The sequence below is a fragment of the Bombus vancouverensis genome, chromosome 3 (genome assembly GCF_051014615.1).
Source record: "Bombus vancouverensis nearcticus chromosome 3, iyBomVanc1_principal, whole genome shotgun sequence".
NCBI lineage: Eukaryota > Metazoa > Arthropoda > Insecta > Hymenoptera > Apidae > Bombus > Bombus vancouverensis.
This window is the reverse complement of record NC_134913.1, coordinates 2275199-2297357: the sequence shown is the minus strand read 5'-3', so window position 1 is coordinate 2297357 and position 22159 is coordinate 2275199. Positions and strand designations below refer to the sequence as shown.

The window sequence follows — 22159 nt, the reverse complement described above, 5'->3', positions numbered from 1 at the left end:
TGAATTAAATATTTAAATAAAAGTATAATATTCAAAAAAATAGAAAAATTAAAAATGTAACAACAAAAATTAATCAGTTACTATCAAGTAATGTGAATTGATAAATATTCCGAAATATTTTTTTACTAACCTATTTAGTAATTAGTAACATAATGGAATAAAATTAATTTAACACTAATCTTGCCAGACCCAACTTTATGTACATTCTTATATTACCTGATTAATCAATTTATCAATATTTGTTAATATAGAAATTTACATAAAGTTAGATGTACAAAAGAAATAACAATAAATGTGCAATTTTAAATTAAATTTTGAAACTGATGATTTGACCGGGCCCGGTGAGGTTAGTGTTAATATTGGGTTCCCCATTTTTAATATTGGATTTTATTTGTTCAATGTTTTTCCATTTCTGTTACAAATATTTCATTTGTTCATGTTTGTTATGTTTGCTTATAATAGCAACAATAATAATTAGTCGTTTAAGCTCTTGTTTATAGAAGTAAAAAGCTTAAACTTAAGTTCTGAAATCGAATTTACTTAAATACATGTTGCAATAGCCTTAAGTAGAACAGTAACTGAATAATCTGAGAGAAACCACCTGCTCTTAAAAACTAGTTGCGTTAAGTCTGAACACTGAACAATAGATCGCGCCACTGAACTTTGATTACTTTCGCTTATAATGAGAAATCGATATAAACATTATTTTCCTTTTTACTTATTAGAAGTTTCTAAAAATTTGATCAAAGAATATGTTTAATCCGTACCTTTATTCACATAGATATATTTTTTAATACGTATCTATGCAAATAAGGCACGTTGTATGTTGTAATCTAATGGCATTAAATTCACTAGTACGTGTTTTTAATTTTCAACTTGTAAGATTCACAAAATATTTGCATTTATTTTTAAGTAATATTAATACTAATATTAACTTAAATACTAATTGATAATTTTTGGGGACTTATTATATAAAACTGAAAAGTTATTATGCAGATATATCAATTATTTACTAAAATTGATTTCCGTTATCCTTCTTAAATTCACATATCCTTTCTCTTACTAATACTTTAAATGTACAAGATTAGAAGTAATATTAGAATATCACGCACGACTTAAAATGCAAGGGAAATACCATACATCCATAATTCAAACATTAGATTACTACCAAGCATTGAAATCTTCATATGCGTCGGTTTGAACAGCCGAAAACCTGTTCAATTCACTTTAACCTGAATACACCGAGACAAAGAGATTGTGTTATAGGCGTGGCACACGAGGGAACATCGTACCATTATACCATAACCATGGTATCCTATGCGTTAAAATTATAAATTACTTGGAAATTATTAAAAGTTGATTCTTCTGAAATGTATATAAAGCTTGATTCGGCTAATGATAATTAATATTTGTGAAAAAATTCCCATAAGATGATCTAATACGCATCAACACCATGATCCAGCACACTTGTGGCAATGGATAACAACTACCAGGACGATTTTATGTACGTGCATGATTGACACGTCATGGCAATGGACGGTTTGATGACGATGGTGGGGGTTTAAGGAGGGGCAGAGAGAAAGAGAAAGTGGCAAGAAAATAATAGTAGGGAACGAGACAGAGAAGAAGCCTCCACGGATGAAGCGTGTTTAGTCAACCTGGTGGCGCTGGACAACCAACTGTCGGCGGCGGAGAAACTGTTAGCCGACTTCGAGGAACTCACGGTTTCGGTGCAGCGAATCTAGAGTGCTGTTGGTCGTGTTGTTCCACATACAACTGTGGATTGTTTGTCGTGCGTTCGTTATACCAGAATCGCGAAGAAAATCTCAATACGTGGTTAGTGTGTAACTTTCTAGTAGAGAAAAAATTCATTTGAAAACGCGATGGTCAGCAAGGATTCGAAAATGGTCACCCCGGAGATGGCAAATCCCTATCTGAAACCGCCGAGCATATCAACCAGCCAGTCATTAAAAAACTTTATTTACAACCGTGAGACCGGTGCCTTTTTCGGCAGAACAGCCAGTAGCTGGGGTAAGTTGTGATGATCGATCTAATCGCCGATCGAAATTGTATCGAGTATTCTATTGATTTCGGATTGAAATCGGAGCAATGATCCTTTTCAATCGATTTTTCAAAGATAAATCATTTCATCTTAATGTTGGCTTTATTTCTTATATTTAATAATGTATGCGTACATGGCAATATAGTCCTTGATAAAATGTCAACATTTCAATATTTTTTCTGTTTCGGTAACTTTACAATTCATAAGAATAGATGAATATAATTACCTTTTCTTTAATTATAATCACTACATATAGATAATTTAGAAATATTATTTTATTATTTTCTATATGTGTTAATAAATGCACATGTAAGTGAACGCATCTCTAGAGAAATGTGCAGAATAATTCAGAAAGTAAGATAGAAAATATTTTCAACAAGCACTATACATGTTCGTCATTTTATGTAAAAAACTTGTTTACTTCATATATCATTCCATTATTTGAGTAAACATCGTAAGATGTTAACTATAATGCTAAAAGTATACGTTATTTTCTAAACAGTCTCATATGTTTATTGGTCTTATTTCATGGAAAAAGGAATGAAAAAAAAGAAATAGGAAGAAAGGAACTAACCTTTTTTGGTCAATTTTCAGGCAAGTGAATAGAGACAACAGGTAGAAGCTATACTGTGATCACTTCGATCAACAGATATATTTTTCTTTCTCATATATAGAAATTATAAAACGTATAAAATAACTATAAACTTTATTTTCGGATATTTTCCTCCCGAAAACAAATTTCGGACTGGCGGAAGTCCGAAAATAAATTTCATAGATATTTTATAAATTTTGTGCAAATACATCAACTGAATAGCAGAATCAACCAGTTTTACTTACTAGGATTTATTAATTGATCGAAGGATCATTTTTGTCCGTAGACTTCGGTTTACTGAAGCTAATTTGATTTTTCAATTACTGTTTCAATTAGTGTCGATTTCTTATCTTTTAAAACGACAAGAATGTGAAATAAAAGTTCGAAGGTAAAAGAAACACTGGCAGAAGAAACTATAGTATAAATTTTGGTAATCACGTGTTTAACATATTAAATTCATTTACATAAATATTTCAAAATATTACAAGTGCGCGTAGGAATATGTAGGCAATTTTAATTATAAATTCAGAATGCATTGTTCCACACTAAAGAATAGATGGTATTTTAATTACGTTTTATTTCTAATAATAACACTAATCATCTAACATTTTAGAAATGACTTTTGTTTTTGCGCCATTTAACTTTAAAAAATTATTTTACAAATAATTGTATTGGACAAAACATAAAAAAGCTACAAATTTTATTTTTTATAAATGATAGAATGTGATGTTTTATGTGATGTTACCATATATTTCAATTAGGTTGGCATGGTAACAGTTGGAAACACACCCTTCAAAGGGGCAGAACGCCACACTATATCAATGTTGGACGCCATATCGAAATAATGAGATTATCTGTTAACATTCGTTTGATGTTTCCAATATAGAAATCGCATTTGAATTTCCTCTCACCTTATTTACTAATAGAAAATTATATCATGTACCTAACAAGCTATTTCAACCTGCAGATTTAGTTAAATTTACACCCTATATAAAAATATACACGCCATTGTCTATCGTTAGACGAATTTCATAAAATCATTGAAAAATGTACTTTTAGTTGTACGAATATTTTATAACAAAACGATATATCTATATGTATAAATTGCGTTGAGTGTTGAGAAGCAGAGTTGCGAGAAGCAAAATATTATTAATAAGAGAGATATATAATTTCAATCAACCAAGCAGTAGCGTGTCTGGCTCTTGAAAACTGATCTGTAGAGCATCGAGTTACGAATGTTACGATAACTTGTCTGCAGTTGTTTCGATAGTACACAGAAGACCCACAAAAAGCATAGAAAGCTAGAAAGAGAAACGTGAGTTTGCGTCTTCTTTCGTCTAATTAGCTCAGAAGCCTGTCGTTGTATTGCAGTTTCTTGCAAATTGTATTCACTGTTAAAATATATCCTACGATTTATCCGAGCCTTGAGACTAGCCTCGCCGTCATATTACATACCCTTGTACTGTTTCCTCAGTTCTCTTCAACCGCTTAGAATGTTTACTTTGTTGTGTATCTACGTATCGATGTATCATAATATGCCGGAGTCCTCTTGTACAATTGAACTAACGTTATTAGTGAAATTTTGCAGGTCATTAGTACAAATTTTACATTGCAAATTGTGCGATTATCTTATTTAATGTAACGTTGTAAAATTGTAAAAGAAAAGTTTATATCTTGCCATTTGTCAATTCGCTAATATCATTACAATTAGTAAACTATTATGCAAGAGAGTCGGGTGAAAAGAGATGGGTATTTTAATTGAAGTTTCTCATTTGTTTGCAAATAACAAAGAGTATAAATGTACTCTTCCCCATACTAATTATAAAAAATAAATAAAAGATATTAAAACATAAAGTTATGTGTTTTAAAAAAGGTCCATTAAAATAAAAATGAACTCCTGGAATTAAATTTATAGAATTGTCCCAATTAAATTTAACAAATTAACGAAGAATGTAGACTTATGAATATCTTAAGCTGGACGGAAAGCAAATATAACGATTAAGCACGCGCATGTAACCTTGATTGGTTTGGCCAAAATAAAGGTAACGACAAGAAAAAAAAAAGGAAGGGAGAGAAAAAGACGGAAGCGCGAAGCGCGGCTAATTCGCGGTGCACACAACGGTTTGTTCGGCTGAATAGCAATTGTTACAACTTCCTTTAGCGCAAACGCGTACAACGAGGTCAATTGGCGTTAAATGGAGGCATTACGGCATTATGTAACTTAGGGCCATTCCGAAGGGTACACCCACGCGACCATATCATACCATAGCTTTCGTTCAGCATCGCTCTCCCGAAAATTTCGAAAATTAATTTCAAATTCGACGCTGCAACAGTTCCGCTCTTTGTTCAAGAGATTTTCTTGTAGGTTCCTGAAATAACAGTTCTAAATTTATTACCTCTATCTCCAAAATCTAAATATGATATAATGATTTGTTTAAGTTTTATATTTATGAAACCTAACGTCATTTTAGTTAAGGAGATAATATACCACAGGGTAAGTACAGAAATGGAACCTAAGTAGGGTTTAGCTTCACCTATGAAATATTGTAATGAATACTTAGAAGGCGAAGGGGAGGGAAAGGGACAAAGAGGGGATGATATGGCATGAAAATGTCAGACAAAAATAACGAACAATGTTTTGTGTTTTGAAATGAATATGTTTGAACGTTGAACTTTCGTTTATCATTTATCAATCAGTGAGGAATGAAAGATAAAATTAATATGAATATTTTATTCAAATATGCCTTGAGAACAGTTAAGCCTCTTCTTTTTTTTACCTTAAGAAGTATAAAATGTAACTTTCTGAGGCATCGATTTACAGTCTTTGTATAATACTTTGAATTTTGATTTATATGCTGTACTTTGGTATCTTGTGTATACTTAGAACCAATTGTAAGCAAGATAGATCACACGTACATGTTTTTCATGTCAAGTCGTTAGATATGTTTCGGGAATCTGCGCGAGGAGCAAGACGTCAAGAGTCAATTGCTATGATTTTTACAATATGCTGACGTCTGGTAGATCTAATGGAATTAATCGGCGCGTAGTGGTACGCCGTGTAATATAGGTTAATTACATTAATCGTTGCCTCAATTCAAAGGAAGATCCAAGCGTGTGGTCAAGTGGAACAATTCAATTATGTACCGATTCAATGTCTCGCAAGGTCGCTTCTCGGATTCCACTCTTCACTAAAATGACCTCTTGAGTAGCGCTTTGGTACCAAGAACTTCTTAACCCTTCTGCGTTCGTACAACTGCTATCTAGTTATTATTACTCGATATAAATTTGAAGTTATGTTTTAAAAGTTTATCGCTCCTGTTACTTATTGGAATGAAGATCGAAGTTTGAAAATGGTAGGTAAATGAGAAGCATATAGATGGGAAAAGTATAAGTAGAATTAAATAGACCACATGTAGACATAAAAAAGATACAAGTTATATTCTCAGTACGTAAAACTGAAGAAACATTGTTGCATTCGCGTAATATTTGCAGACAATGCGCATGTTTATGAAGGATTCGATACACGCGAATCACATTTAACAAATCCAATTTGTACTTTACTGTGAATGATACATAGTAATGTGAAACTATGCAAAAGTTGAACGGAAATGTGTATAAATTGAAAACGGAAATATGGAAAATGAGACTCGGATGTAGTACGATTGAGCGCTGTGCCGTGTCGTTAATTGCTCCGCTTCAATCCTGGAAATTACTTGGATATTTTTCAATCCTTTTCTAAGCTCGGCGAGTATGAAATAAATAAAATCTGACATCAATGGACAATGATGAAATTTGATATCTTTTTCTTGTAATTAGTGGTTTGAACTTGATGAGTAATTAAATTTTGTTCTTCAGGTAAAATAGGATTATTCTATTTGACATTCTACGGGGTACTGGCTGCATTGGTTGCAATTTGCTTCTGGGGTTTCTTTCAAACGTTAGATCCAAGGATACCGAGGTGGCAATTAGAACGTTCAATAATCGGAACAAATCCTGGTAAACACACATTTAGCAAAATAATTGCATGTGAATATTTTTACACATAGAAAGTACAGGACAAAACATGATAATTCACATATTTTGAAGTTTTGAAATAGAAAACTCAACAAAAACGTACTTATCAGGTTTTTCTCCTGTGATGTTCACGTGAACGTTCGTTACTGTACATCCTTATTTATAGGATTAGGATTTAGGCCACAGCCACCGCTCGAAAATGTTGAAAGTACCTTAATTTGGTACAGAGGAACCGATAGCGAGAACTTTAAATTCTGGGTTGATTCTCTAGAATCGTTTCTGAAAGGTAATATTGAAATATAATATTCTTATTTAATATGATTCATATTTAATTTATGATTATATAGAATAATATTGTGACACGAAACATCTTGTATAATTTTATTTTATAATTAAATGTTACAAGGTAAGAGAACAAAGAAATTATGATCAGTAATAATTTTTCAGATTACATAACGCCAGGTTCAGTTCCCGGTCTTGGTGCGAATATTAATAAATGTGATTACAATCAACCGCCACCTCCTGGTAAAGTCTGTGATGTTGATGTTAAAAACTGGTATCCTTGTACGAAAGAAAACAAGTATAATTATCATAAATCTGCACCATGTATATTCTTAAAGCTTAATAAGGTAACATTTTTGGAGCACGTTAACTTATAGTATCCTTAAAAAGTCTGCTCTTCTATGGTTAAGGTATAAATATATATTTCTAGATATACGCTTGGAGACCGGAATTCTACAATGATACCAATTCGTTACCACAGAACATGCCTGTCGATCTCAGAGAGCATATCGCCGGATTAAAGAATACTCGTCATCTTGACACGATTTGGGTATCTTGCGAAGGAGAGAATCCTGCAGATCAAGAAAATATAGGACCAATTGAGTATATCCCACGAAGAGGATTTCCCGGTTACTTTTATCCTTTCGAAAATTCAGAGGGTTACCTCAGTCCACTGGTAGCTATACACTTCGTCCGACCTCGCAGTAAGTGTTAAAAAAATAGACAAAAATTTTGGACGGTCTTGACTCTTTAGTCCTTTAATGCTTTGACTTTTCAAATGATTAGAGAATTAAGTCGATTAATCTGGACAAAGTCATGCGAAGTAAATAATTTTCTTTCTACAAAGTTTTTTGAATATTTTTGTATGGAAAAAAATATTTTGTTGCAGCTGGGATTTTAATAAACGTAGAGTGCAAGGCGTGGGCGAAAAACATAAAACACAGCCGTCACGATAAAATAGGTGTGGTCCATTTCGAAATGATGATAGATTAATGTCCCCTAAGTACATCTCTCTGGTCTCTCCTTTGTTAGCGTACAGAAATGCAATGCGAATCTCATGTTTTTTTATTCTTCCACATAGCTGAACATTTTTCAAACGACTCTAGAAGCCGTCAGATATCGATGACCGCTGCCAAAGTGTGGAAGAAACTTTTGTCAAGTACAAAGTTGAAAGGACTTTTGATGTTTGCACTATCGAAAGTCTAATTTCTATTCAATTTCTACGTACTGAGAAAAAGATGCAAAATTCCAAATCACTTTACGACTTTATACTTCTCGTTTGGTTCAGCAGGATAAAGAATTTACGAGAAACCATACGATTAAAATAACGTTTACTTCGTTGAGGATATTAAAAATAATGTATTTATGAAAAAGAAACAAAGTATATTTATTATATATGAAAATAAGCTTCTTTTATTGATAAATAATGATTATGTGTTCTAAAGTTATGTTTTAATAATGAATATAGACAATCGTTCTTTACTTAGTGCTAAACCTGAGTATAATATATCATTTCTATGTTACATTTTCAGTTGTATAATTAAGTTGTGATTAATCAATACGAATGTTGGCTTATTCCAAATTTTAATTTAATTTCAACCTACTTGCATTAGTTTTGGTTTAAATGATATTTTTTGTCAATTGAATCTCATGGAAGATTTGTGTTATATCTAGAATATTAATGGTAAATATTTGATGTTTTAAAACAGATGAATATATATGCCTTAAATTGTTAACATATTGAATGGAAACTAACTGCTTAAGAAACTATATTTAGGCTGCTATATAGATATTATTTTGGAGATTTTTTGTCGCGAAAATTCACGTCTACTAATGTCTCTTGAGAATAGATCTCTTAAATAAACTAACAAAGATAATATATATATATATATATATATACACAACACGTAATATATATTTTATCTTTGTAAATATATACATATATATTTTTTTCGCTTCTGAAATATGTAAATGTATTATATGTATACATATATTTTTATAGATAAGACTTTTTCCTTTTAAACTATAGATTTTTGTCATCTGTCTCAATGATATTAAACACTTACTAAAAATACTTTTTGAAAAGAGAAGACTTTAATATCTGTTTATTGATATGACAAACATGAAATTTTACTCAATCTTATTTCAATCTTAGTTAATGTCAATATTTTTATGTTTGTAATTCATGCAATGCGACTATTTAAATTTACTGCTGCATTTATTGTTCAATATTAAAATGAGTTAATAAACTATTGCCATAGACATTCTAATCGTGACAGATTACTGGCATGTGTTATTATTTGTCTACAGCATTACATTAAAAATAATGGGTCGATAATGTTTTTTTCTGTGTATGAAATTTTTATATAACTTCCGTAAAACATTTTAAACATTTTAATTATTATGAACTAAATAGGCATATGCATGTAAATATATGGATGGTGTAAATAAATACTTATAGTCAAACGGGCATACGCATATTTTTAAGAATATCATTTAAATGAATGTTTGTAAATATATTTATATTAATTTACATATATCTATAAGAAATCGGTACATAAAAGTATAAATTTCATTTATTATTTTCTTTTATTTTCCCAGTTGGATTGGGAATAAGTTGTTTTTGAAAATATTTTGGATTAAAAATCAGGACCGTATACTCGAATGAATGATTTACATAATTAAATCTACATTTATGAACGAATTCATCAAAATAAGACTATATAGTTATATATTACGTATATCATAATTAGACCCGATAATTAAAGTGAGTTCCGTATTTTGAAAATATTACAACTATATGCAAAAAATAAAGTACCATTTTATAGAAGAGGAAATACTATTTTTTTATTTCTGAAGTGCCTTGTTTGAATATGATGAGTTTATATTCTTTCACCATTATTTTATCAAATATGGTATTAGCTATATATAATAAATTACAAAATTTAAAATTGTAAGTGTAATAAAACTTTTATTATAAGTTTCAGCATATAGTTATTATCCAGAATTTGTTCAGTTTCAAAAGTTATTTTTATTTATATGTATAGTTAGATACATCATTATTATTATTAGCTTAAAACTACTTCCTAAACAAGTCTGTATAGTAAACGCTATAAACGACATAAGTACATATATTCAATAAGTACCTATATATATCTAAGTATGATTTGAATAATTAATTTGAATGTTACAGAGTTTCGAGATCTTGATATTTTCCATCGGTCTCTCTTCTTAAATATTGAGTAGATCGCAAAGGATAATTTTAACTTCTTATATTTCTAGCAGAAAAGATAATGGTATATTTTAGATACTGTTGTAGATCTTATATTGTTATTTAATTGTAATAAAAATATTACTGGGAAAACTATAGAGAAATTCATAAACGTTTGAGTATAAAGAGAACTCGCAAAAATATTATTGTTCATATACGGAATTATTTATAGTATCTCAAAAGAACATTCTACATAGATTAAAAAATTGATTTCAAATTACTGTTTATTTCGTACCAATTTATTTTTTAATTTGATTGACATTAACTGAAGATTCAAATATAGCAAAAGCAATTCTTTTTGACTTATTATGGAAAAGATACTTAAAAATTATTTATTTGCAATATATATTATGTCTATGTACATGAGCCAATATAAATAAACAACATTGAAAATATAACGAGGTAATGACATGTTGCTTTGCATTTTTCTTACGCCTTGCTATTTACCATGGTAAACCATGAAAAAAGTAAAAGATATAATCGCTGTATATACAATGCATTCTTCTTTGTTCGTTTATGTTTACTCGCATAATTAATGTTATAAGCATCATTAAATGTATAGAACAATTTCATTAATCTCACAAATCTGGTGTATTTTAAATACATTTCTCCTTTTCTTTTTATATTTCGTGGCAGAATTGTTTTTTCAAAACCATTTAATTTAATTTATAATAAGTACCAGTAGCTACATAATATATTCTCTCTTAAGATATAAACAGTTCATATAAAAAAGAAACTTTTAGTTTAATGAAATAGTGTCGATAACGATTTATCTAAATTTCGTCTTTATAATCATAATAAGTGTCGATGATTAATAAATATTTTATTTTGCAGCATATTCGTCAATATTCAATAGTGAAAATAACCATGGAATCAAAATGGATGCATAGCCAATCCAAAATATATATAATAGCATTTTCTGATTGCTGCTTACTCGCCTGTTATATTCATACAAATCCTAATTTTTCAATGTATGTTTCTAATTTACCAAAATTTTATCGATTGGTTTTTCCAAATTTACAGCGTACGTAAGCATCTTGCATTCCAGCTGCTGCATGATTTTATTTTGCTTTTTGTACAAATATAAGTATGATCATTCGTCGATCATAAGTTCAAAATGTACCATGCCATGTTGCTGATCTTTGGTTGCATCATGTTTTATATTCTTTGCCCAAGCTCGACATTTCACGTTGATTATTTGATTTCCTGAAAAAGTAAATGACAATTTTTTAATAAGTCTTTCGAAAAAGGGTACTATACGAAGATCACAGTAGATAAATATACTAAGTCTATTTATATAAATATATTTTAAGTTCTTCCCCTGTAATCTTTATAATATGTTATGTATATCTTCATATATCAAACTATTAGATTCGAGCTTCCCAAATTTGAAGTGTTTCGAAATTCTGAAACATCTCTATTCTTATTTTCATGCTATGTTATCTGAGGCTTAAAATATTACATCTTGTAAGAATCTTGCAGTGCATTGTTCGGAAATGTAATTCTAATGCACCGTATTGCTTGTGTACAAAGATGTATTGACTAATGAAGTCAATTGCGAGACGAGACAACATGTGTACGTAATTTTAAAACTGTTTGGCCGATGACACCTTTCATGTCACGATGCACTGGATTTTACTGGTTTTAGCTGGAGTGTATCATTTGCTTACCGTACACACAAGCAGGTTGGTCAACAGGTAAGTAACTAGTTAATGAAATATGAGAACGATTTGTAATCTTATTTTATCAGCTGAAAGCCGACCACTTTTCACATGTTTCGAAAATTAACGAAATGTTAAGATTTCAAAATTTAGAAACTTTGTATTGAATATCCACCTCGACATGTATTTACAAGATAAAGAGGTTTGGGACTTCATAATCGTATTTAGATAGTAAAGGGTTTCAAGGTTTGGAATTTCATTTCGAAGATTTCATCCAACAATGAGGTCTGTTTAAACGATAAAGAGTTGCAGATTTGAAACTTCATATCGAAAATGCCTTCTAAAATGTATTTAAACAATAAAGAGTTGCAATCTACTTACTTGCTGGCCGAAGAAAATGCACAGCAGCAACAGGACTTAAATAACCAGGAATATTTTGGTATGGATAGTAATATCCTGGAAATCCGTGACTTTCGGGATAATAGTTCAGTTCACCAATTATTTCATTATCATGAGGATATGCACCTTCGCAAGATACCCACACGGTATTTAGCTGCAAGAACAAAAGAAGTAGGTATAAAGTGCTGTACTAATTGGCAAATTTTATCTTTATACATTTCTCTGCCTATATTTATTTTATATAATTTGTTCTATATTCAAATATATTCATTTTTGCAGTACTTTTGAAATGTGTTTTAAATATCAACTGATACAATTAACTGACCGACTAACTAACCCATGAACTGTTGATTGATTTAATATGTTGCACAAGACTTGGTGGCATATCGCTCGGTAAATCTTTGGTGTTGTTATAATATTCTGGCACCCAACCGTATATCTGAAAAGTAACATGTTCATAAATTAGTTGATAAATACAGGCAAACATTACAATAAGTATGGTAAAATAATACTAAATAAAAATTCTACGTTAATTATGATTTAAATTCGATAAAGTCGTTCAAATTATTTTTATTTTTTGCATGACCAATAAAGTGTATTATTGATGGAATCAGTAAGTAATAGAACCATAATATACCCTATTTAATTTAATAAAGACACAAGGAGCTGAGTTGTTGAAACCATATTGCTGACTAGGTGAGCAGGGTCCCCAGTTGTTCACATCAACTGCACAAACATGCCCAGGCTTAACTGGTGTGTTATAATTACAAATCTGTTGATTTCTACCGCCATTTGGTAATGTCGACGAATTAATATATTCTACGGAAAATGGACAATATTAATCGTGATAATATCGTGATAATTTCTTTAACATGTAAGTATTTAATTTAATATACGATATATTATATAGCTAACAAAATTATTGGTTAACGTAGTCATTCTACTATCGATATATGTTATAATTTACCTTCTAAAAATTTATCTAATAAGCCCGTCCACTTCTGCACCGAGTTGGGATCTGATGAACTATACCAAATTAAGGATCTTTCATCAGTATTTTCGGAAATCGGCCGAAATCCTAGACCTATGAACAATTAAAGATATCCTACTGTTAGTCATTATATAATAATGGTATTCGCGGTACTTTCTCAAATGGTGAGTAAAACAAATACAAGATATTCTACCTAAGCACGAGTAAATTAAACATCTCCGTTATTTTTAAGGATATGAAACAGATTTATTTGCAAAAGTGATATCGTATGGAGAAGACTATGCTAGTAATCACTTTCTTGTAAGTGGGAAATTTATAGAAATTTCAAGGTCAGCATTAGCTTTTTGAATTATACGTGAATAACATAAAGTTAAATATATCATTTTGTTTTATACGATCGATGCATTTGTTGTGCATGTACTTACTATCTTTGATTATCGAAATTAGTGTTCGATTTTCATGCAAGTGACCAGCATGATATAAGGAACAACGAGTTGATTTTCACTTTTATGAAGTATATTTATATTTTTTCAAATATATAGTAGAGAATATATAAATTTACCTGGATTGGTTCCTATTATACTTTCCTCCAGAATCCACCTTGGTTTTTCATAACTTAGTGTAGCTAACAGTCCTTTCATGCAAATAGCAAAGAGCAAGGCCAACACGCTGAAGAAGCAAGCATAGAATGCTCCAGTGATGGCTGGAATAAAATAGAAAATGGATCTGTTAACTAAACGATTGTTTTATATTATTGTACTCAATAAATTAAGGAAGAAGTTTCAGCTATTTCTATTCCACTTTATTACTAAATACTTTGTACGTGAAAATAATTTACCATTATGTCCTAGGTTACTTGGTGCAATAGACGCAACTTGTATAAATGAAATGTGCAAATTATTTCAAATAATTTTAGCTTTTCATTTTGCGTAATACAGCCTTAATCCATGCACGATAGTTATAAAAGCACGTGGCCTCGAAAATTTTCACCATTTCAACGATTGAAAGGAAAATATTTAAAGCGTGGGCACTGTGCCAAAGTCTGATCTAAATATAGTTCCTTTTTTAAGAGTGGTATACGCCACTGTAATGGTTACTTCTGCTTCCTGTTCTTGATCGCGAATAATTTTTAAACGTATATTCATTTCCGATATATATATATATATATAAACATATATATATATAATTAAACTTGATAGTACTCGAATATTAATTAAACGGCAGAAATTAAATTGATTACATTTTATCGCTATAAATAAAAATAACTATATTTAATTAATATAGTATTGTTTCAATAACATTCTGTTGTTAAAATGAAATATCAGAAATTAAAGTGAAGTAGAATAATACTGAAAATAGTGTGGTGAGTGCAGATATAATAATTATAGGCTCAGAAATCCATATTTATCACAGTGGTTCAACCTGTTCTACAAGAAACGGAATAATCATTGTATGTGTACACTGCACATATATAATGAAACATTTACAGATTCAAAACACGTTTCTTGTTTAGGTTGAATGACACGAAATGGGTAAAATCTGATTGCAACGTTTTACTAATCGTTAAAAATATTGCCATATCCAGGCAATTTGTATTTTACGCAAATTTTATATTTTATTGATAGACGTAACATGTAGGTAAGAAAATACATCGATGTTAAAATTGATGTTAGCCTTACGTACAATGGCACACGAGAAAAATAGCCTTTCAAATGTACTGTTTTGCAATTCTTATTTTCTGCTTTGAATGGGAGGATGAAGAATATTTTTTCGTCAACATGTTCGCTAGTGGGTCTGCGCGTACAGTAACTAAGTAAATTCGCAGTAATTGCAGTAGTTAAAACTTCCTATCTTTTTTTCCGTTTCCAGGGCTCAATTTATTATTTGTCGACTGAGTCGCAAAATTTAACGACACTGGGAACACGTGTGGCTATTTACGCATACGTGATAACAACATGAAATACGAGTGTTTAAAATTCAAATTGCTTCGGCCTTTATTTTTCTTGTTCATTTATACATCTGATACACTGATAGAACAGGAAGATTGTGGTTCAAATATCATTGCTTCAAGATATTTGAAATAGTAGGAATTAGGATCGAATATTCTTTATTTGACATGAAAATAATAAAAAATAGATCAAATAATTATTTCGAATACAGTAAGAAATATATTTGAAGATGATATTCTTTGCAAATAAATTCCAAAATCTTATTTGGGAAATAAATTATTTTACAATATGATTTTTTGTAACAGATATCATAAGTATGTCTCATTTATGCTCTTACCGCATTAGAAGAGATTAGAAGCATTAATATCAATAAATCGTGACAGAAGTTACTTCCGCTCTAATAAATCTTATTCTTTCTTCCTCTCGCTCGCCTGTTCTTTCACTTTCTCCTTTCTTCTCTCTTTCTCTTTTCCACACAGAGAAAATCTGATAAAAGTAAAAGGTATAAACATGTTTTCAAGATAAATCCACTTACCCGTCACCGAAAGTTACAAAACCAAGAAACAAGTTTTATAGTATACCTACTTATATATTTTCTATTTAATTTATTGGGGAATTTATTATCTCCCAAATTGAGGAATATTCTGCGTAGTTTTTAATAAACTTTATACACCAAGCTTATTAGCTTCTTAAATGTTATTGTTGTAGCTTATTGAATAAATTTTGTACATCAAGCTTTTATTTATTATTTTTATACAAAAATAAATATCCATGAGTTCTACCTAAGCTGATAAAAATAATATAAATTTACACAAACCGATCTTGATAAAATTATACCTAATTCTATCGCGCGAAACAAGTAGAATGGTATGTATCAATATCGAAGGTTAATACCTATAGATATACGTAGATGATAATTCGCGTAGGTTTCGAATGATTTATAGCAGAGATTATATAAACCTTCAATTTAAACTTAATATATAACATCGATATACACACGCATACACGTCACAGAACACCTATTATTTTTAGCATATTTAACACTAATATTGACATTTTACTTGAGTTTTAAAAGACGAAAATAACTATTGCATTAATGTTGAATTAAATGGAATTATACGACTAAATTATGCTACAAATCGGTTGTAACTTTTCAAACAGGTACTGAGACTTCAATATGCAGTTATTCCTAATGCTGTTTTGATTACGTGTTCGGTTAAATATATATTCAGGAGCAGCATGCACATGTTTCTTTGCTCGATAAACTATTCAGGACTTGAAGTTGATGCTGGGAAAGGTTGCTTTTTTGCTATCAGATCTATAAAAAAATACATTTTTTTGTTGATTGATTGTTTTGATTTATTTCATTCGATAGTAGATCGATAAAAACATGCGTATGAGAAAATTTGATATACGATCCGAAATTATTCAACGCAATAAAAATTCAAATTTTTGCTTACCATTACGCTCTAAAATAAACTTTATATGAAACTTAGTATTCGTGAACCTGAATTTATTACGTACATACATACAGGTAATGTTTGAAATGTAATTTAGAAATGCTTGGTTGCTGCTAGTCATCTATATTATGTTAATACGTTTTAAAGTTCGTGTATTATTTACGTAATCTCGCTGTGGAAACTTTCCACTTTCTTTTTTAATATCGAAGGAATTTATCGATGTACTATCGTATGTCACCAGATATATAAATTATCTACCGTTAGGTATTCTGTAATTAAAGGGGAATATTACTCAGATGGCACTACAAGATAAGTTGTAGCTAGTGGCTATGTACCGTGTAATTATTTTAACCTATTGGCATTTAAAAGTACAGGAATGTAAGCGAAAAAATGATTGTGATTTATCTTCTATATAAATAATTTAAGAAAACGAATAATTATTGAATTAAGAATGCAGTATAAAATATTGTGTATTTTTCGTAATAGTTATAAAAATTCAACGTGTCTGTGTGTTACTTCGTTCTATTTTTCTTTTCTTGGTTTTCGCTGACTGAAATGCAACAAAGTTTGAAGTTATATAAACGTATCGGAGCGGTTTAGAAACAAATAAAGTAAAGTGAAGAAAATGAAGAAAGACATTTAAACTGTTCTAAATGTGTGTCAAAATCGATCATTATCGAAACTAGCAGTGCGTTTTTCAGCATTGTGATAAAGTAATGAATTGAAGTTCAACGAAGCTTTAAAAATTTGTGTAAGAATCTGTATAAGTGTACAAGCCGGATTAATATAATTTCTACTTTCTTATCGTAACTAATATAGAGCAGTCGAGAGTTTTAATACCGTTGATAACAATTAAGTCTGTTAGTATTATATATAGTACGTCTTTCAGCTATCTACGAACTTTTTATTTAGTTCGAGCTAACGCGAATCCTATCGTTTCTTTCATTCCGACTTAACCTCGCCGATACTTATTTCCGGTCTTATTATTGCAAACAACACACACACACACACACACACACACACACACATACACGATGCATGAATCTGATACATTTTACAATGTATCAAAAACAAAATACGAATGTGCGTATTTATATAAAATGCATTAAATTTCTCTTTTGAATAAGCGCGAAAGACAGTCGGATTACGAGAAACACCGAGAATACTACGAACTCATCCCGTTGGTATGTAACAAAGTCAAGGAAGCCCTAATTCTCGGTACTTGATTTAAACATTCAGCTTGACTTCACGCTTATCTCGCTGACATAGGGGTTAAGAATTTCAGAAATGATTTACCACTAAAAGGTTACTAACATATAATAATATAACAATATCAATTGGAATTAGAACGACAGAGCACAACAGGATCGAAACGCGTCTATGCAGCTCGAAGCACATGCTATTCATGCGCTCATATAAACATACCATTCATCCAATGGTCTCTAATTATTAAATTATAAGAGAATAATTACCCCATTTCTTCCCCGTGTGGCCGCAGTAAGTGCCTTCGACTGGATCGTGAATGCAATCTCGGAGAGCTTCCCAGCGCGTCTTTTGGTCGGGTGCTCGCTTGTAATCGATCTCATAAGTACCATTTTGCAATTGCTTGCCCGGCATGTTCGTCTCAGCGACTATCTCGTGCAACACTAGCGCAACTCTATCACTCGATTTTAACGCGAATCTCTTGATAAAAATACCTTTCGATCGTGCCTCAACGTTATATTTATTACGTATGAAAAACGGACCCAGTATGAAAAACTGTAAGCTCGGTTCGTCTCGTTCAGCGAAGTTGTATTCCGCTTGAGCTGAAACAGCTCACTACTCTCGCTATCTCGGAGACAGCTAAGCGATACCGCGTGTATCCAAGCTCGGTAGCGGTGGCGCAACCACGATCGGTCGCGGCCCTACGTCTACCGATCGAGTAGTGGGAAACGCTAAGATATATCAGAGAACCCACACTCGTCGCTTTATGGTTGACTCACACCTAGCTGCCATCGAGAGCTCCTTCCCCCGGGTATTGTTTCATATCAATCGATCAGTCTCATGACTGGACCACTACTTGACTGGATAATATACGTATGCAATATTTTCTTATTGGGTAAATAAAACTACATACTCGTTAGACCGGATGTTACGCGGAAATCAAAGATCGATCTCCTCTGCTATTCCTCTCTTCGACTATCCCATTATTATAATAATTTTATTTGAATTATTTAACCTTTCTGTATTCTTCTTACTTCTTCGTCGCGTTTGTATCTCTTCGAGGTTCTGCCCCACAACTGAATTGGCATTAAAACGGCTATAATGGAATATATTGAACTTTGAAAGTGCCTGTATAACGCTCGTAACAGGACGATCGCAGTATGTCCTCGTTTACGGAAAATACCGCTTAGACATCGTTGATATTTTAATATACAGCGAATACACAAGTAAATCAACTAGTATTTTCTGTACGTCATTTATATCGATGCAATCTATGCGTACTAGATTTATGGAAATTATCAATAATTCGTACTATTCTGTGTAATCGATTAATAAGCTATTTTATTGCAGATAATGGCTTTTAAAATTTACATTTAAATCGTAAATTCTATTATCACTTACTAGTTGTTAAATTAATACAGCAAATATATTTTTTTCGTAACTATGTTCGAAGTAAAAAGTGTATTTACGCTTCAAATTTACTCTACAAATTGCTATCTCATATTTTTAATCGTCTCCGTCAATTTCTTTCACAATTTCTTAGATAGTGATTTATTAATTCGTATTGTACCTCGTTTTCATTCAAATGATACGCGGCAATTATATCACGAGGTATTAGATTTTATCTTTTCGATTTTAGATTATGCAATCGCGTACAGATCAGAAGCAGCGAAGGTCAAACTATTTCACGTGTTTCTTATCGTAAGATACATAAAACATACCGTGGATCACGCTTTACTGTAAATTGGATTTCACACGTTTTAGTTGGAATGAATCTCCCTGCATGGCCGCGCATAAGGTCGGATATTATTGCAATTAAATGACAAAAATTGAATTGCCGACGAGCAAAATTTTTTCTTCGCATTTATCTTTTATATCCTTATACATATTTAAAATATTTCGTACGATTTTATATCATAAAAATAGCAAAAAATTCTTATCGCTCTCCATAATTGTATAGCGAATTTAATTCCCTAATAAAAAATTAACTTGTCATTAAACAAACGAATTATTAGAAATAGTAAATTGCCAATAAGTTTTCTCTCTTGTTTTACCTGTCATTATTTGAAAATCTAATGAATAACGGTGATATTGTTCGATATTATAAGCCCATAAATAACATTCCACTGTCACTAGTCTATTTCCTGCAGTAATTGCAAAAATAATAATAACAAATAAGTTTGCGAAATAGAAGCTTCATACTTACGTGTTAAATTTCTAAATTTTAATGCAACAATAGGGGAGAGATAACCTGGTTGTCCGGTAAATGGAAAATATTGGACTGGAAATGCAGGATTTGGAATGTATTCTATTTCTCCGATGTGTTCTTTATCAACGTTATTTGCTCCATCGCATGATAACCAAATGTAAGGCTTACAAAAAATACATTTAAATATTTCGCTTATATTTAATAAGAGAGAATATGTACAATTAATATGTATAATTAATAAGAGAGAATGTATTCGTAAACATAATAAATAAGCAGAAATAAAAGAAATAAAATTATAGTAATACTAGCGTAAGTAAGAAAATAAATTATAGTAATAATAATAATTATAGTAGTTCATTTACTAAATGAAACCTTTGTAGATTCCCGTACTGCTTTCTTCAATTTATCTGGCATATGATCTGGCAGATTCGAAGAATTATTATAATATTCAGGTATCCAATCGAACCTCTACAACATATATATACATATATATTAATTTGAATATTAATTATGATATATATCATATATTTGAATATGTGCATTTTTCACACTTAAAATTTTTTTACAAATGCAGATATAAACATTCGCAGTTTATACTTATGAGAAAATTACTTTATTAAATTTAATAAGAACACAAGGTTGGAACGGTTTTGTATATCCGTATGGAGGCTTGCTACATATTCCAAGAGATTTTATATCAAAAAAGCAAGGTTTTTTATTATGATTTGTCTTCGCATGTTTATTCTGACAATATAAGTCATAGTCCGACATATTCTTATGATATTCTAAAATAAAAAATGTTAAGAATTATAAGAACTTATAAACAAGGATAAGTAAAAGGTGAGAAATGTTACAAATAAATATTATATATATATATATGTATTTCGCAAGATACCTTGTAAAAAATCAGACAAGGCTCGAATATATCTGTCCGGTCTGGTGCTGCTAAGCAAATTGCTCACGGCAATAATGGGTGATACAGCTGATATGCTGTTTGGTTTAAAAACTATTCCTTTAGAAAGATTTTACTTAATATGAGCGTCCATATTGGGTGCATTATTAATTAATTTAACATTATTCTTGTAAATAATCTTGTGACGAATCAAGTTACAAGAATAAAATACATCCATTGTTGAAATATTATACAGGATAAAAATTTATTGAAAAATAAATTATTTGATTTCTATGTTTGCAAATAATTTTTGCAAAAATATTTTCTTTTAATATTATCGATACCTGGACTACCAAAAGCAGAACGGGAAAGACGTACGCTCCTTGCGGAAATAGATTGTGTAATTTGACCAGAGTATTGAAAAAATGGTCTATCTAGTTTAGAAACATAATCTATACTGATCTTCATTTGTATTGCGAATATTGATCCCAAAACGGCAAAGAAGAACAAATAAAATATTCCTAGTTGACCTACATTTCAAATATATGTTTTACGTTAACACGTTTAATCGCACAAGGCCATAATTCTCCATGAATCATAACATAACAAAGCGTACAAAAACCGGATGTAACTAAATTAATACAATGCATCAGTCGCCACATTCATTTCTATGATCATCTCATGAAATTTTATTTTTTCCGAACTATGCTGAGTTATGTGAACAGAAATACTAAATTGTAGCATAAAATAAAACTAGAATGCTTGCTCGAATTATTCATGACGTTACCCCATTCTTTCGCTGTTCTGTCAAGAAATGTCTTTCGATTATTATCCCAAATAAACCGCAGAAAGTTTCGAAGAGGTCCTAAATCGGGTTGCGGTATTCGACTTTTATAATACTCTTCATCATGTAAAATTACCATATCGGGGACTGATTTATATCTTCAATTTGAAGTTATGAGAGGAAAGTTGACGAAAAAGTTATTCTAGTTTTTGAAGTTAGTTGTTTTTAACAATCTTTTGTGCATTTATTTTGAACTGACTTCAAGGAAAGATACATTTTCGCGCGGATAGACAGATCTAAATATTTCAACGAACAAATATATATGTGTTAAAAATAATTCCATAATTTGGAAAAAATATTTTTATCGTTGATTAAACTTTCCTTACATTG

General features: G+C 30.7%; 3 protein-coding genes and 2 long non-coding RNA genes across 5 annotated transcripts; 2 read left to right on the top strand and 3 right to left on the bottom strand.

Moving 5' to 3' along the window:
• Nucleotides 1-1609: 1609 nt before the first annotated feature.
• Nucleotides 1610-9420, top strand: LOC117164167 (sodium/potassium-transporting ATPase subunit beta-2-like). The gene is made up of 6 exons (XM_033347062.2): nt 1610-2031; nt 6510-6650; nt 6835-6954; nt 7116-7297; nt 7381-7654; nt 7840-9420. The coding sequence occupies exons 1-6, from the start codon at nt 1884-1886 to the stop codon at nt 7941-7943; spliced, it is 969 nt and encodes a 322-aa protein (XP_033202953.1). The 5' UTR covers nt 1610-1883; the 3' UTR covers nt 7944-9420.
• Nucleotides 9421-9957: 537 nt separating this feature from the next.
• Nucleotides 9958-18610, bottom strand: LOC117164166 (sodium/potassium-transporting ATPase subunit beta-2-like). The gene is made up of 7 exons (XM_033347060.2): nt 18154-18610; nt 13835-13975; nt 13249-13365; nt 12919-13100; nt 12619-12720; nt 12264-12435; nt 9958-11427 (listed from the first exon to the last, which is right to left on the bottom strand). The coding sequence occupies exons 1-7, from the start codon at nt 18296-18298 to the stop codon at nt 11315-11317; spliced, it is 972 nt and encodes a 323-aa protein (XP_033202951.1). The 5' UTR covers nt 18299-18610; the 3' UTR covers nt 9958-11314.
• LOC117164169 (uncharacterized) lies at nt 13314-13669 on the top strand. The gene is made up of 2 exons (XR_004465590.2): nt 13314-13436; nt 13505-13669. It is a non-coding gene; the product is annotated as an uncharacterized LOC117164169 (long non-coding RNA).
• LOC143305165 (uncharacterized) lies at nt 15418-18147 on the bottom strand. Its single transcript, XR_013061891.1, has 3 exons — nt 16682-18147; nt 15807-16539; nt 15418-15707 (listed from the first exon to the last, which is right to left on the bottom strand). It is a non-coding gene; the product is annotated as an uncharacterized LOC143305165 (long non-coding RNA).
• Nucleotides 18611-19879: 1269 nt separating the features above from the next.
• Nucleotides 19880-21943, bottom strand: LOC117164105 (sodium/potassium-transporting ATPase subunit beta-1-like). Its single transcript, XM_033346923.2, has 7 exons — nt 21773-21943; nt 21330-21515; nt 20989-21105; nt 20706-20878; nt 20466-20561; nt 20091-20256; nt 19880-20028 (listed from the first exon to the last, which is right to left on the bottom strand). Exons 1-7 carry the CDS (start codon nt 21906-21908, stop codon nt 19880-19882), a joined length of 1023 nt encoding a protein of 340 aa, XP_033202814.1. The 5' UTR covers nt 21909-21943.
• Nucleotides 21944-22159: the final 216 nt, after the last annotated feature.

Bases quoted from the DNA above. Each gene is read 5' to 3' on its own strand.
- LOC117164167 (XM_033347062.2), top strand. From the start codon at position 1,884: ATGGTCAGCAAGGATTCGAAAATGGTCACCCCGGAGATGGCAAATCCC. The intron at 6,651-6,834 runs GTAAACACACAT...CCTTATTTATAG, and splicing joins AATAATCGGAACAAATCCTG to GATTAGGATTTAGGCCACAG. The intron at 6,955-7,115 runs GTAATATTGAAA...ATAATTTTTCAG, and splicing joins TCTAGAATCGTTTCTGAAAG to ATTACATAACGCCAGGTTCA.
- LOC117164166 (XM_033347060.2), bottom strand. From the start codon at position 18,298: ATGCCGGGCAAGCAATTGCAAAATGGTACTTATGAGATCGATTACAAG. The intron at 12,436-12,618 runs GTTAGTTAGTCG...TTGTTCTTGCAG, and splicing joins AATCAATCAACAGTTCATGG to CTAAATACCGTGTGGGTATC. The intron at 11,428-12,263 runs GTAAGTAGATTG...TTACTTTTTCAG, and splicing joins GCATTTTCTTCGGCCAGCAA to GAAATCAAATAATCAACGTG.
- LOC117164105 (XM_033346923.2), bottom strand. From the start codon at position 21,908: ATGGTAATTTTACATGATGAAGAGTATTATAAAAGTCGAATACCGCAA. The intron at 20,562-20,705 runs GTAATTTTCTCA...TATATGTTGTAG, and splicing joins TTCTTATTAAATTTAATAAA to AGGTTCGATTGGATACCTGA. The intron at 20,029-20,090 runs GTAAGTATGAAG...CAATTACTGCAG, and splicing joins AAAATTTAGAAATTTAACAC to GAAATAGACTAGTGACAGTG.